This window comes from Alligator mississippiensis, chromosome 2 (assembly GCF_030867095.1).
Source record: "Alligator mississippiensis isolate rAllMis1 chromosome 2, rAllMis1, whole genome shotgun sequence".
NCBI classification, from domain to species: domain Eukaryota; kingdom Metazoa; phylum Chordata; order Crocodylia; family Alligatoridae; genus Alligator; species Alligator mississippiensis.
In genome coordinates this window covers 93,578,191-93,593,317 of record NC_081825.1, presented here as the reverse complement: position 1 = coordinate 93,593,317, position 15,127 = coordinate 93,578,191, and the positions used below count along the sequence as shown (strand labels likewise).

At 39.2% G+C, this 15,127-nt stretch overlaps 1 protein-coding gene across 3 annotated transcripts in view; it reads left to right on the top strand.

Annotated features, from left to right (window-relative positions):
* Positions 1–15,127, top strand: part of GUCY1B1 (guanylate cyclase 1 soluble subunit beta 1) — a 76,675-nt gene that overhangs the window by 39,988 nt on the left and 21,560 nt on the right. For all 3 annotated transcript variants that reach the window (XM_006275774.3, XM_059721940.1, XM_059721941.1), the window contains exons 6-8: positions 12,265–12,495; positions 13,668–13,784; positions 14,771–14,904. In XM_006275774.3, coding sequence (XP_006275836.2) covers positions 12,265–12,495; positions 13,668–13,784; positions 14,771–14,904 — 482 coding nt within the window. The remainder of the gene's footprint in view (positions 1–12,264; positions 12,496–13,667; positions 13,785–14,770; positions 14,905–15,127) is intronic.

Below are 15,127 nucleotides of genomic sequence, written 5' to 3'. Positions count from 1 at the left end.
GCTGGGCCCCAGCACTGGTCCACCCATCCTGCTCCTGGATGCTGCTTCCTGCCCACCAATGGCCCCATCCCATCCACCTGGCTGAACACACCGCCTGCCTGCTCCATTTGGTGCCCCCAGTGGTAGGTGTGGGGCAAACAGACCTGGGGCTGAATAGGATCAGTTGCCCCTCTTTTCCTCAGTCCCTGCTCCCACTAAGCCAGGCCAGTCTGGGTTAACACCCCACCACCCCCAGCCTGCAACAGCTCACACTAACTTCTTAAATGGCCAAATAATTGCCTACCCCGACCTAGTTAAAGTTTGAAAGCAAGGAAGATCTGAAGTATACTGTACTTGCAATGTAACATTTAACTATGAATGTAAGTCACTACTTCAAAAACACATTTGTGTGCTGGTTTACTCAGTAAATCATCTCATATTTAGGGATTGTACAACAAAAAACATTACATGGCTTAAATGGTGTATTTTGGGGGACTGGATAACAAAGAGTTTGGTAATGAGACACTTAACTTTTTTACTTTCAGGTTTCTTAGAATCCAGGTCAAATGTGTGCCTGAAAGTTGGTGATGCCTTTTTCTGTTTAGATTCTACCTGTTTGGTATTCATACTGCAAAACCACCAATACAGTAGGGCTGTGCAAAACAGCACTGTTTCATTTCAACTTTTGTTTTGACGGGACATTGTTTCAAGTTTCATTTAGTTTCAAAAGCACTGTTCCATTTTGTTTTGTTGAGACTGTTCCGCTGTTTTGATGTTTCACACACAGGCTATAACGGGGAAGCACGAAACTGCCTATAACTTTGTCATTTCCTGCCTGATTTGGATGAAATTTGCAGGCATGGTGGCCCCTGCTGAGGCCATGGAGCCTGCCAGCTTTCAAGGACATAGGTGCAGGGGTTTCTTGGACACTGCACTTCAAATTGGTCAGAGCAAAACTTGTGACGTGTGACTGCGTGTTTTCTGTCCCTCCCCCAGAGCACTGGGGTTGGAGTGGACCTTGGGGACGGATCACAGTTGCTGGCCAACTACACACAGTCAATATGACAGCAGTCCTTCCCCCATCTTTCCCCCTCCCTCTCCTTACTTTCTGGTTCCCAGCAGGCAAGCCCAGCTTGAGCTTCAGAACTTGAAACATTTCGAAACTTTCAAAACATTTCGACTGCCCTTGTTTCGTTTCGAGGCTGTTTCAAAGCCCTTCATTTTGTTTTGATTTCGCTGTTACGAGACTGAAACAGCCCGTGAAATTTTGCACAGCCCTACAGTACAGTAGTCATGACTCTGCTTATAGGCATAGACTGAATGGGTGTCAAAATAACTCTCTTGACAGTTGTTCCTCCAGCCCTGTAGATTGGCAGGGATAGGGTTGCTGCTTAGTCTGTAGCTGTTTAGATTCTGCTGACATCAGTCTAGTATTTTTTATGCACATTAAATGCATTAAGGATAATTAAATATTGATTATCAATATACTTTTCACTTCAGTGTCATCTCAATGGGCTTTTCTAGAGTTTTTCATTACTATATTGCCATTAAAGAGAAACTTAACATCAATCTGAGCTACTGTAACTAAGCAGAGTTTAATTTAACACAGATGTGGTTTATGAGCCAGAGGCATAGATAGCATCCCCTTAAATGTAATTGGCACTTCTGTACTGCTGTGGTCTGTATAGTATACATTGTTTACATTATGTTTTACAAGTTACACTAATTACATTTCTGTGTGATGTTTTGCTAATGGAACATAATCCCTAATTACCACAAATATTAAGGCCTACTCAAAGGTTGGCATGTGCAGTTTATCCTGAAATAAACATTTCTGTACCACTGTTGGCTAAGAAGGGCTGTGCTCTGTGACCCTTAATTGCGTTAAATATCACTGTTTCCCAAGCGCTCTCAATGACTTCAGTGGCATTTTTCATGGAATAAGATACTACTTAGTCTGTGTATAGGGTTAAAATCTGCCCTTTAGCATTAGTCACAGCTTTATTAATGCAAAAAACAGTAATTTTCTCTTCATGCTGAGGTCAGACATTAATAAAACCTATTCTCAGAATGAGCAGTTTAAAGTCAGACAAAGTGGCTGGTCTGCTATTGGGGTACGTAAAATACTCAGAAAAGCAGGATCTAAAAAAATGTTAAGATGATTTTCTTTCACCCTAATTCTGTGAACCATATATTCTGGTTTATTTAGCATTTTAGTGCTTCCATCTTCCAGATTTTTGAATGACATTTTTAAGAAATGATAGTATCATTGATAATATGTTTCCCCCATGCTCCACATTACTGGTTCTCAACCGTTTTAGACTCAAGCCACCTGCCATAACGCATCTGAATTTAGCAGCACCCTCTGGATTGTGGGCAGAGGGAGCCCCTCATTTTCCACGTGCAGGGAAGACACATTCCCTGCACCTTTGCCTGTATGTACGAAGCTCGAGGATACCCATCACCTCCAAGAAGTGCAGGAGCTGGATCAGCACTTATTATATCTTGTCCATGGTGGTGGCATTTCTGGAGTGGGCTCTCAGGCAGGCTAGCAGCAACAGCCCTATGGCAGCTCCTCTTGTCAAGCTGGGCCGTAGAGGGGCACCCCCTTCCTGCTTCAGATGCTTCTTGGTCCTGCCTCACACAGTATCTCCCAGAAACAGAGAGATACAATGTCCATAAAGGGATATCATGGCACCCTAGTTAAAAATCTGTGCTCTAGAAACGAACCAAAATAGGAAAAATACTAGAGGCCATCATCCATTCAGTTTATTCTTCACCCACCCAACAGTCCCTACACCAACATACCTTTTCTCCCTCTCCACATATTCTTCAACCCACTCCATTTTCAAAAGCTTGGAGAATTCACTTTGCCCAGAGGGTCACTGCAATTTGGATCTGTTGGACCTAAAATAGGCAGGAGCCACGGTTTTTAGGGTTTTATAGGTTAAAAATGATACCTTGAAACAAATAGGAATTGGTGTAAATTTTATGAACAAATGTAATGTGGCCATTTTAGAAGCACTGCAGAAGCAAGTAAGTGTTTGCATTATGCAAAAGCTGAGGTTTCCAGGTGTAGTCCAGACTAAGTGTATTATAGTGATTCAGTTTTGAGGTAATAAATACTGTATTGGTCTGATTGTAAGTCTAGCACTACTTTCCTCCAGAAGAACCACAACATAGCACTTAACTTGCGTGCAGGGTTGACCTGTAATTGGTTCCTCTACCCTCCTGACTTTTGTACTTGCAGCATATTTATGCTTGCAATAAAAATACCAAGTCTGAATTTCAGTGCAGTTTTCATTTTATTTGATTCTCTGATTTTGTAAGGACAATAGCATTCCAAGGTCTCTATCTATTTATCAACTTATAGTCAGGGGAAAAAACAGTTTGTTTTTTTTTTGTTTTTTTTCCCACTTAAATTGAACATCAAAATGTGGGGTTGAATTATATGCAGGGTCAAATTTATTATAAGAACAATACATGAATAGTAGTACTGAATTGCATGTACAGACACAAATATTGGATGTATAGACACATCCAATATTATCTAAAATGAAACTCGGGCAGCTGCCTCTGAAAAACCCCAGGCTTTGCCATGTGCTGCATAAGTTAGTTATACTGTCCTGGTCATGTGAAATGAAAGCGTAGGGGAGGACTCCACCATAACCTGAGTCCGCCACAGCATGGCTGCTCACAGACTTGTTATAGATGGAACTGGAGAGTCCAAATCCTGCCTGAGAGCGAGCAGTTGCCCACTACTGCTCTGTACTTTCTCAAAGGAAAGAACCAGAACTACACAAAAGTAGCTTCTGTTTACTGGAGTGTTATCAAAACCTCCTGGTCAGAGGAACTGCATGCAACTAATAGATCTAATAATCTCAACACACATGTCTGTTCTTCTTCCATTACCAAAAGATCATGAATCAACCTAAGTAGCACAGTCCCCATATTGAAGCCTGGCCTAGGAACTATGCTGCAATTCCTGGTACTTCAAAGCACATATTTCATTAGATACTCATTAGCATCTGGTGGATTTTAGGGGCAGAGCAGCATAATCGCATGTAAATTTAATAAAAAACATACAAATGTTTGAGGGGGAGGTAGACAGCCCTACCTAAAATTTTGACTGTGACATGTCATTGCAGTCAGGCCTCCATACAGGACAAATATTATGCTCAGAAACAGGTATTTTAAATCCAATTTTTACAAAATAAGGCTGCCAGCCACCCCATTTGTATTGACTGAGACCATTTTCAGAGCAGAGCAGGTTGACTTTCACAGCACTGTATGTGGTAAGAGACCTTCCTGATGTGCCCAAGTTGGGGTCTGCTGCTGGTGAATTCCCAGCCTTGCCATGTGTGATCAGTGGCATTCATATCTCAGCTGATACATTATACTCTATAAAACATTCATGTTCCCACTTCTCCTGAGTGGAGTTTCATGAATCGGAGACAAAATTGCATGTGTTTTCTTTTACTTACATTTCTTTGTGATCTTCTGATGACAGAAGAAGATTGGGCATTGATGTTGATGAGTTTTTGTCTGTTAGGTGCCTTCAGTAGCATTATAATTTTTCCCCCACCCCAGATGAATCAGTGTAAGTGTTACTTGCCTATTCCTGTTCCTCTTCTTGCCCTACAGGCTTTCCACAGTTAGAGTTTAGGTGAACATAAGAACTGCCATTTACTGTATCAGACTATAGGTCTATCTTGCTAAGTGTCCAGTGTCACACAGTGGCAGAGAGTGGATGCTGAAACGGAGAGTGAACTGGCTATGACTGGACTTGTTTCAACAGTTTCTGTCTCACTTGCAAGCTCCAGCCTTTTAAGGGCTAGGAAGTTTGAATTCAGGGGCTGTACCCCTAACTGTCATGGAATAAAGAACTGATATTATTAGTGCTTCAGTAATGGGCCTTATGTTTTTATTTAACCCATGTGAGTTCCCTCTAATTTGTTCAAAAATAGGAGTTTGAAATTTCTATGGGTGTTATCTTAAGGATAGAGTATTAATTCTGTATTTCAGTATAATATTCAAATCCAGTTGTGGTGACTAGTTCATTAAAAATTCTCTAGCAGTTTTTATTTTCATGCCAAGTGGCACTACAGTGTTTAATTATTTAACTTTTTTTTTTTTTTTTAAACAAAGATATTTCTTTAAAAAGAAATTTGCACACTGGTATTTATACTTCGCTTACCAGTGATACTGCCCACCCATGTCACACACACAAACAGATTTTAATTTATCGTCTCAATATAAATGTTTTTGTTTAATTTATTCCGATTCCACCTAATGTTTTATTTTGTCCAGAATCCTTTGGTTTCTGAGAGCACACCACGGTGGAATTTGTAAGAGTCTGTCACTGGCTCCTGATGAAAAATCTAAGTTTTAATATTTTTCCAAAAGAGGTTAAGATTTTAACCCTCCAGGCTGCACAGGAACTTCCAATCACATTGGGGAAAAAGAAATATTGAGATGGGTACATTGTTTTGGTTTGTTTTTGTTTCATCTGAGACCATTACGTGATGAGGATGACCAGCCAAATAGAATTGTTGCTTCACCGATTTCCTAGGATTTCTAAATCCATAATATTGTTCAAGAGCATCTTGCTACAGATTGTAATAGAATGTTGATGCCACAGAACATGGTAGCCACACAGAACTGAGCCGATGATCCAATTAGTTGTGTAAGCATGATCAGACTGGGTGGTTTCTGACGCTGTAATAGTCAAGAACTTTCCAGGCTCATACAGAGAATTTGCAGTTCAGTGGGAACTGCAGTTCATTGCCAGATAAGGCATTCTCCTAGTTCTAACTCTGGGTCTTGAAACAGTTTGGCCATAGCATTTTCTTAATGATTTGCTTTGCTTTATGATGCACCAGATACTTGCTATTACTCCCTAAGTAACAGCCACTTGGAAATAGCTATATCAGGACTTGTCAAGTAGCGTCATTCAATGAGGATTGCTAATACAAAGCCAAGGATCCCATCCTGTATTAAATCATGGATAGTTGAAGTTTGACTATATAGAAATAATACACTGAAAAACAGGATCCTTGTGCAGTGATACTTCTTCCTTCTGAGAAATAAATGAAAGTGAAATCAATTAGATGAAGATTGAATATATTGATAAATCTATCAATCTATAAATTGTTGTTGCAGTTAAAGTGATTGGGAGTGGGGGGAGCAGCGACCAGATGGGAGCACAAGGACTGCAGCTGAGCCTGTTACAGTCCCCCTGCAACCCCTGGGCCATCAGTTGAACAACTCTGATATATATTTAGCATGGAATGCTGCTATATACAATATGTAAATAAGTTGCAATGCTATTTGCTTTTTAAAAAGGTGAAACTCATCTTTTTTTGTGAGATTTTTTAGAATATGCCAGTAATTTAAAAATGCTTCCTGTTGTTTCAAAAACAGGTGTGCTCTAAAGTGTCTTGGGAGATATTTACTATTGTTTGTACCAGAACAAGGGGTTTTTCAAAATGGTCTGCATCTTCAGTATTGATGTAACTACATTTATCTGAGCAGGAACTGAAGATACTGAAGATACATTTTGTTGTGAAGCACAGGAGGGGGAACTGGGTAGACGCTGTATATTCTTTGAAACCTGAATGGTGATTTGTCTTGATTTTAACTGCAGTTGCCATGGTGACTGAGCTCCTAGACATGGTAGGTTGACGTCACTAACCAGCTAGAACCACAGGAGGAAGCAGAATTAAACTTGATTCTTGGCTTTGTCACTATTGATGTTGCTCTGTCATTTATCAAGCATTTGACAGCGTCTTCTCCAGTGCTATTTGCATATTGTTGAAATTCTATGGCTTGTAGTCTTGGTTTTCATTTATAATACAGTAGGCTAAGTTTTGCTCTCATCTATTCAAGATAATACACTATTGTTACTTGGTCAAAGTCACTTTGGGCCACATCCTCAATTTCAGTTTACATCAAATGAAAACTAGCTCTATAGGTTTCATTTGAATTTACACAAATGAAACTGAGTGCAGAATTTAGCCATATTTTTAAATACTTGAAAGTCCTTATTTAAATGGACACACAAGTAAAAGATTAAGGTATTGCAGGAAAAAGGGAATAGAATGTAATTGGTATGAAACCAGTAGGATTGTATAGACATTTTTATCAACATCTACAAAATTATTGTGCATAGTGTGATCCTTGCTGTGCATTTTGAGTCATTCTAAAACAATCTGCATAACATTTATATTCTATTAAATTCTTTAACATACATTATTTGAAAAAGTCAAGAGAAAAGATACATTTTTTTCCCCTATCTGATCCCTATGAGGTAGTGTTGGATTACTTCTTCAGGGACAATTTTAACCTGGTTTGAGATGCTTTAGTAGAGAGTTTGGTAGAAGCCCTGCAAGACTTCATAGGTGGTTAAAATTATGAGATAAGTAAATAATGTTAGCAGGAGGAAAGACTCAAGATTACCTATCATGAATTACCTATCCATTATCTGAGTTATTCATAGAAGATATGCTAAAACTCTCTCCCTGGGAATTGATACGATTCTGGCCACTATATGGGAAAGAACAGTTTGGCAAGGGGGGGAGAGAGGGGTGTTGGTACCTCTGAAAGACAGATGCTGATTGCAGATATTTGTTCAGATTGAGGCAGATTGGAAGGCATCTTCTAATGATGAGGAATGGGAATGAGTCTCTTAATAGGTGTTGCAGCCAAGAGACAATTTCTTCCCCAACCCCTTTACTGTCATATGAGGAAGGTGTGTGAATTTTGGCATTGGGCTTGGGACCAGGTTGATAGGATGGAAGGTTGATGGCAGCCCTGTACCAAATGGAACAGATTACTATAGGAAGAGTAGTCTATACTTGATCAGTCAGTGCCAGATGGTTCCCAGTTGTGTTACTTAATAATGTTGCAGAGTAGGGAAATTGTAGTGGAAACACAACATTCTATTCTCACTAGGAGGGTAGTAAAACACTGGAACAGGCTACTCAGAGAGGTTGTGGAAACTCCATCCTTAGAGGTTTTTAAGACCTGGCTAGACAAAGCTTTGGCTGGGATGATCTAGGTGGGGATGGTCCTGCTTTGAGAAGCAGGTTGGACTAGATGACTGCCTGAGGCCCCTTCTAGCCCTAATTTTCTGTGATTTTTCTATATTCAGTTCTTTAGGATAGTTTTTAGAAAATCAACTACAGGAATACAATTTATAGGTACACTATATACAGAGAGTACATAATAATTTAACTTGGCTACTGCTTTTAACAAGTGCAGATGAATTTGCTTTCTTCTAGGGTTTGGTCCGAAGTCCATTCAAATTAATGCAAAGATTCCCATTGGCAGGCTTTGGCTCAGGCCTTTAGTTACTTTCTTTGCTGCTTTTTCTACACAGGGAGAAGGCAGGGCAGGGTGGCACCTTAAGGACACTTTTACATGTATTCTGGGGGTGGGGGGGAAACGCTTTAATTAGAGCGGCTCTGAGAGCCACTTTAATTAAAGCTCCACAGCATCTCGTGTTTCACATCTCTGCACTTCGAAATGGTTGCGAGGGCACTTAAACTGAAGCTTGTTTGCGGGGATGCTGATACATGAGACATGGAGGCTGGATGGATTGTGGTAATTGTCATGCTCCAGCAGACTCAGTTAATGGAGTCTGCTTTGACATGCTGTAATTGTACCACGTCAGAGCAGCCTCTGCACTTGTGCATAGGCACCCTTAGAGACTGGTTCAGAGAGACCTGAGGTTTTTGGGGTTTTTTTTTTTGTAGGTGATGATAAAATAGTCTGTCACCTAAACAAAAGATTATGCCTCTGTGAACTAGTTAGTCTCTAAGGTGGCTCCCATCTAACTTTCTGCCTGATTTCAGGCTAATCACTTTTCTGTTTTCCACATGTTTAGTGGCATTGTTCTCTTATTTAGTACAGGAATGTTTGTTTATATGTCACTTTTTATATCGTCACAATTGCCCTTCACAGTGCTGTTTGTTTGAGTGCTCACTTCAAAGCCAGGATTATGCATTCTGATGGCAGCCTTATGCGATTGTTGACACATTTGCGTTCTGTAAAGGTAGGGAAACTTGCCAGCACTCGTACACAATAGCTGGCTGGCCTTATCCATTGTGGAAGCTTGATGTATCTTTGTAGGATCAAATCTCAAGCCTTGCTAGACATTTTCAGATTCATCTATTTATTTTTAGTAGCACTCATTCTGTGCCTTGTCTGACAGGAGTTTTGAAAATAACATGAATGATTTGTTTAAGTAACATCCTTTGCTTTCATGCATTCATTTATGAAGTTAGGGAATACTAGGCTCAGACATAGGAAAGAACTCCTCCTGTATCTGCTAAGTCATGGTGTTTTGCCAGCATAGTTTGCCTTACCATTGCCTAGGTCAGATGCATATGGAGTTATGTATTTGCCTGACCAGGGTGTAGCCTACTGTGCATGGTCAGTAGCTATGTGGCTGTGTACCATGCTGTGCATGTAGGAAGATTGCAAACTGTGCATAAGGACCAAAAATGGCAGTTGCATGGCTAGGTAATTGCCATTTGGGCACATAAAGCGAAATGGGATTCTGCTGTTTGCGTCTCAGCTGTATTTTTGTGCATAATGTAGTCACACTTGGCTAGTACAAATAAAAAACAGCCTCAGCCCAATAGAAATGAGGAGCAGGACAAATGACATGCAAGTGGAAGAGCTGTTTCTGTTTAACATGCAATTGCGAGTCACAAGTCCTAGCTTCTGCTCTGTGCTCAGCTAGAACTGTTGTCTGTGTCATTGTGCCATGCAGCTTTCTTCTGTGTAACAGAGATATTTGTAAATACTAGTATCATTATTATGTTTTAGGTCCTAGTTCTTTGATGCCTACAAAGTTGTTTGGATAGTTAAACCTCCTGGTGCTGTAAAAGCACAACATGGTTTTACCTTGCAAAGATGGAAAAGATTTTTGGTAATGCCTCTCTCTGTAACTGATATTAACAAACAGCAGTTAACAGCCAGGTGTAGAAAGGGAAAGACCCTGTAATATGCTGCAAATATTAGTGATTACATTTCAGTGTTTGAAGTCATGTGCACTTATGTTTTCATTTTGAAACTGTCAGAAGTAGATTAAGTCTAAGATTTGCCATTTTAGGGCTCATACAGGCCTTTGTTCCCCTTTATATTTTGATCCTATCTGGTGATTTTAACATTTTGGTCTGGGATAAAAAAAACAAACCAAAACAAAAACATATTGAAGTCATTCTTGAATCCATGCTTTATATCATTAACAGGATCTATTAAACACTTGAATAGGGATTTTGCTGTATCAGGCCTGCTTTACACCTTGTTGAAGCCTGCAGATTTGCTCACTATGTAAAGGCCTGATATAAAATTCCCTAACATCTATAGAAAGCATCCCATTGACTTCACTGAGCTTTAGATCAGGCTTTAATTGAGAACAGAACCAGTCCTGATATGTTACAATAAATTGCTGCTAATCAGTACTGCACAAATAGAATTATTCCATTTATTAAATTTAATTAGGTTTGGAAAGGAGGTGAATTTGGCCTCACTACATAAATTATGATATTCTGTTAGGAATCTGCTATAATTATATCATGATATATGACTCTTCTTGTAAACAAAATTATCCCTATTCATTTCATTATTCTAATGAATTTTGAGCAACATTGTTGAACCGGTATCCTGAGCTCAAGAAATTACACTGCAAGTTAGTTAATGTAACATGTACAATTATGTTTTTAATATGAAACATTAGCAAATATGATTTGGCAAAAACTTTTTATTCTGTTAGTTGTAATTATAGGGCTAGATAATGCAACCATTATTGCCTGCCTGAATAGGGATTACAGATTCAGACCCCTCATTTTCACACAGCCCTCCCTACTACACTAGGTAGAAGACTTTGTTCATTTTCTTTTGCTATGATCCATAATTTGGGACCTATTTAAATTGCAGTTTCTCAATTTTCACAGAAGCCATGGAAAAAAAAGAGTAATCACAAAAAACGGTGTTTCCTGCAATTTTGCATGGACTCAGCCCTCCCCTCCCCCCTAAATAAAAGCTTACTGGAATACAAAGAAAGCATGGCAATCCCTGCAGCCATAGAGCACGTGGTTTGAGAGAGAATTACTGAGAGGCTGAGGTAGTGATATAGGCACCAGTTTCAGGAAAGCAAAAAGGTTTTGACACCATCTTTTAAGAAACCCAGTGCAATGCTGTAGCAATGCTGCAGTCTGAAGATGAGTGATTGGCTTCTTGTCCAATCAGCCGTGAGGGGTGGGACTCTGGGGGCCCCTCAGCCAATCAGTGGTGGGGTGGTGTCACTGAAATCAGCTCTGCGTGCCACAAGTGGCCTGTGAAATACTTTCATCTCGCTGCAATTTAGGTTAGTCCCGATCCATAAAGTTTGTGATATTAGTTTGCTTAAAATGCTACTATCTGTTTATACTAAAGCTGCAGAGATTGAGTGGCAAATGGGAAAAACCACTCACTTGTCTTCAGTTTATTTCTACAAGTGTGGGATCATTTCTATGTTTTCTGTTTCACATGCATTTTAAGCTTGTTTCAGGTTCATGGGTATAAGGTGGTGCAAATCACTTCTAGAATAAGCAGAAGCTACTCCAACTAGGAAGCAGTCCTCAGAGAGGACAGATGACTGCTTACGCTTGGAAGTTCATGAGAGTAGGGTAGCTTCGTACTGCAGTTGATTCCATGGTGAGCTTGCAGAGATGAGTCCAGAAATGGGCAGAACAGCCTGGCCATATCATGCCCTCTCTGCAGTCAGCATTGCTTTTTTTTTTTTTTTTTTAAAGCTCCATTGACCAAGTATAGGTTCCATATGCAGGTACAGATGCAGATTCAGGTGACTTGGGCAACACAAAGCCTTCTAGAGTGGGTTTCCATCACAAGAGGTCCTATGCCAACAGAAACCAATCTTACCTAAGACTGAATCCCCTACTTAGAAGACATGGAGTTAGTACAGAAATATCCATTAAATATAGTTTATTTGAATAAAGTAATTATCCAATTTAATCAATTTAGTTTTATTTATTTAATACCAAAAGCAAATGCTTAAACAAAGAAATGATCATTCCCCTTAAATTACAGACTTTTTTTATAACTAGAGATGTAACAAGAGTACCTTGTTTTTGGAAGAACAGAAGTCATCCTTTGAGGTTTGTTTATTTATCTATATAGTGTCTAAATGTGTGTTTTGTCCTTGAAATAAGATTCCTCTTATAAACACGGGACAAAGACTTTTGCCACCTGCAGTGTTTCTTCTTTTTTGTCCAGGTAATTCAGCAGAGAAGTGAAGAATGTGACCACATTCAGTTCTTGATTGAAGAGAAAGAATCTAAGGAAGAGGATTTTTATGAAGACCTTGACAGATTTGAAGAGAATGGTACTCAGGAATCTCGTATCAGTCCGTATACTTTCTGCAAGGCTTTTCCTTTCCACATAATATTTGACAGAGATCTGGTGGTCACACAGTGTGGCAATGCTATATACAGAGTTCTTCCTCAGGTTAGGCCATTATCTTAAATGAGCAGTTTTAAAAATGAATATTATATTTTTTTAAACAATACAAATGCTGGTTTGGTTTCATATATGCTTGTAATATAGTACAATATGATAATAGATTCTGCAGACTAATTCTGAAGACATTTTAAATAACACCTGGGTTTGTTTTTGTCCTTCAGAGTGTTTAATCTTCATCTAATAGTGCTGTTCTACTTTGAAACGGTATACAAATTACACCTTGTTCCCTGACGCATTGGTTCTCTAATCAGAATGTAGTAAGAATCAGTGCTGATTTACAAGTCAAAGGAATATTCAATTGGCAGCTATGTTGGCTCTGTAGGTCTTAAATTAGGGAAATAATTATTCTTTTGAAAATAATCCCTGAATATGTACAGAGAACAGAGTCTTAAGTTCGATGTATGTCTGTATACCTGATTCAACACAATTGTTCTTTCCTGCTGTTTTTTATATGACAGTAGTACCCACAAGCTGCAGTTAGGATTAGGGCCCTGTTGTACTATGTATTGTGTATATATACATAAAGCAATATGAAACATTAGACCAGATGCAACTAATAAATGTGGTTAATTATGTATGGGAAAGGAGAGGGAGAATAAGAATAGTATTAATCATATTATGTTGGCTAAGAATACATGAGCATACTTTGATTATTGTATAACATCACCATTGTGCTTTGGTGATATCCTAAAACTGGGACTTTCAGAAGGATTTGAGAACAGAACAGAGGTTTTACAGATTTTTCCCAGTGGCTTTCATTGAACAGGTGTAGCTAAGGAATAATGGGGTTTAGCCCACAAAATGTTTGTTGCTGGAGATGAGGCATGAAAGAACGCAGCCTGATGTTATGATTCCATGGTGAGCTTGCAGAGATGATGATTAGGAAAAAACAGTCTTTATATTTATAAAGTAATTTTGAGGGCCAGCAAATATGCACCATGCAGTGCTGGTTTTGCAAGTCATTTACTGGGATAGAATTGTATATGGGCACTGTCTTAAATGAGTCAGATACTTTACATGAGGCATGTGCCAACATAGTCTCCAGATAAATACTTATAAAGCTCTTCCATTTTATATTGTATATAAATGAGGAAGAGGTATAATCACTGTATGAATAGCTTCGGGTTGTAGAAAAATCTGTCTTGTTTGTGTCCTAGCTTCAACCTGGAAATTGCAATCTGTTGTCAGTTTTCTCCTTGGTTCGGCCTCACATTGATATTAGCTTCCATGGAATCCTCTCACATATCAACACTGTCTTTGTACTGAGAACCAAGGTAACCAATTAATTTTTGTTTGGCTTTTATAGAAACATGCTCTACAGAGATAATGCTAAGGGCCTGAAAACCTTGGGGCCCTAAGGGAAAATGCAGGAAAAATCCTTTACATAATAGTAAGCCCCAAGTTCATTTTGAATCTTGGATTAAGGAAATGAATTCATGAATATATACATACTTGTAACAGTGGAACATTCTGTAGGCATGGGGAGGTGCCTTACTTATACAATGATTTCCTGTGCTAAGATCTTGCTCAGCGGCAGCCTTCCTTCAAGAGTATTAGTGAAAGGACAAAGAATTGCTGCATAATAATTTGCAAACCAGATGTGATATGCTGCTGCTTTCACCATTAGATATGTCCTACTCAACCCCAGCTTGGTCCTACTTTCTACTCTGTAGATAGGTTAGTATAGCAGTAATGCTAGTTCTGTGTAAACCAGATGCAACATGTGAAATATTAGCAGTTATATAAGGTAGCCTGATTAATTTACTGGACATTGCATCTGGGTAAAGAGGGGGTAAGGAGATTCTGTATGCAAGATGTAACATCTAACAAATGAGAAGGCCAGAGCCAACAAAATGTGTGCCCACAAACTCAAAGCACCAGCATCATACTGCTAACAACAAGCATGGTGGGGAAAAAAAGGAAAGAGCAGTGTACATGTCAAGGCTTTGTGAAGAAATTAGAAGAAAATGGAAAGCAGTAGTCATATAGGTAAAGAAGGATACCAAAAGAACAGAGGCTACCATCGGAGAGCTAAACATGAGGTATTTTTGACATGTTCAGGTGACCAGTTCATATAGTTCTGATTGTAATTTATTCTATAAGCAGCAATCCCAGCTATCCTGACCTCCCTCCTACTGAAGGGGTGTGTCTGTGTGTGCGCATGTGCATGTGCATGCATGCATGTGTGTGCTCCCGTTTCCAGTAGAGTAACACGGATATCAGTGTTGTTGTGTAATAACTATGCCTTTTTCATTACAAGGAAGGGTTGCTGGATGTAGAGAAGTTGGAGTGTGAAGATGAACTAACTGGCAGAGAAATCAGCTGTTTACGTCTCAAAGGTCAAATGATCTACTTACCTGAAGCGGATAGTATTCTTTTTCTTTGTTCTCCAAGGTACTTTAAGCAGTAAGAGGTCTGTAATACTAGTTTCTTTCTGACAGTGCTTAACCACTGGCAAGTCACTTTTGAAAGTGGGACTAGGGAAACTTACTGGACCAAATGATGATCTCTGCTATAGTGGTGCAGTCCCACTGATCTTGATGGACTTGAACTGGGATAAGGGATTTTGCATTTAGAGGGTAAAACATGATCAATTAGTTAAATAATTAATTATAAA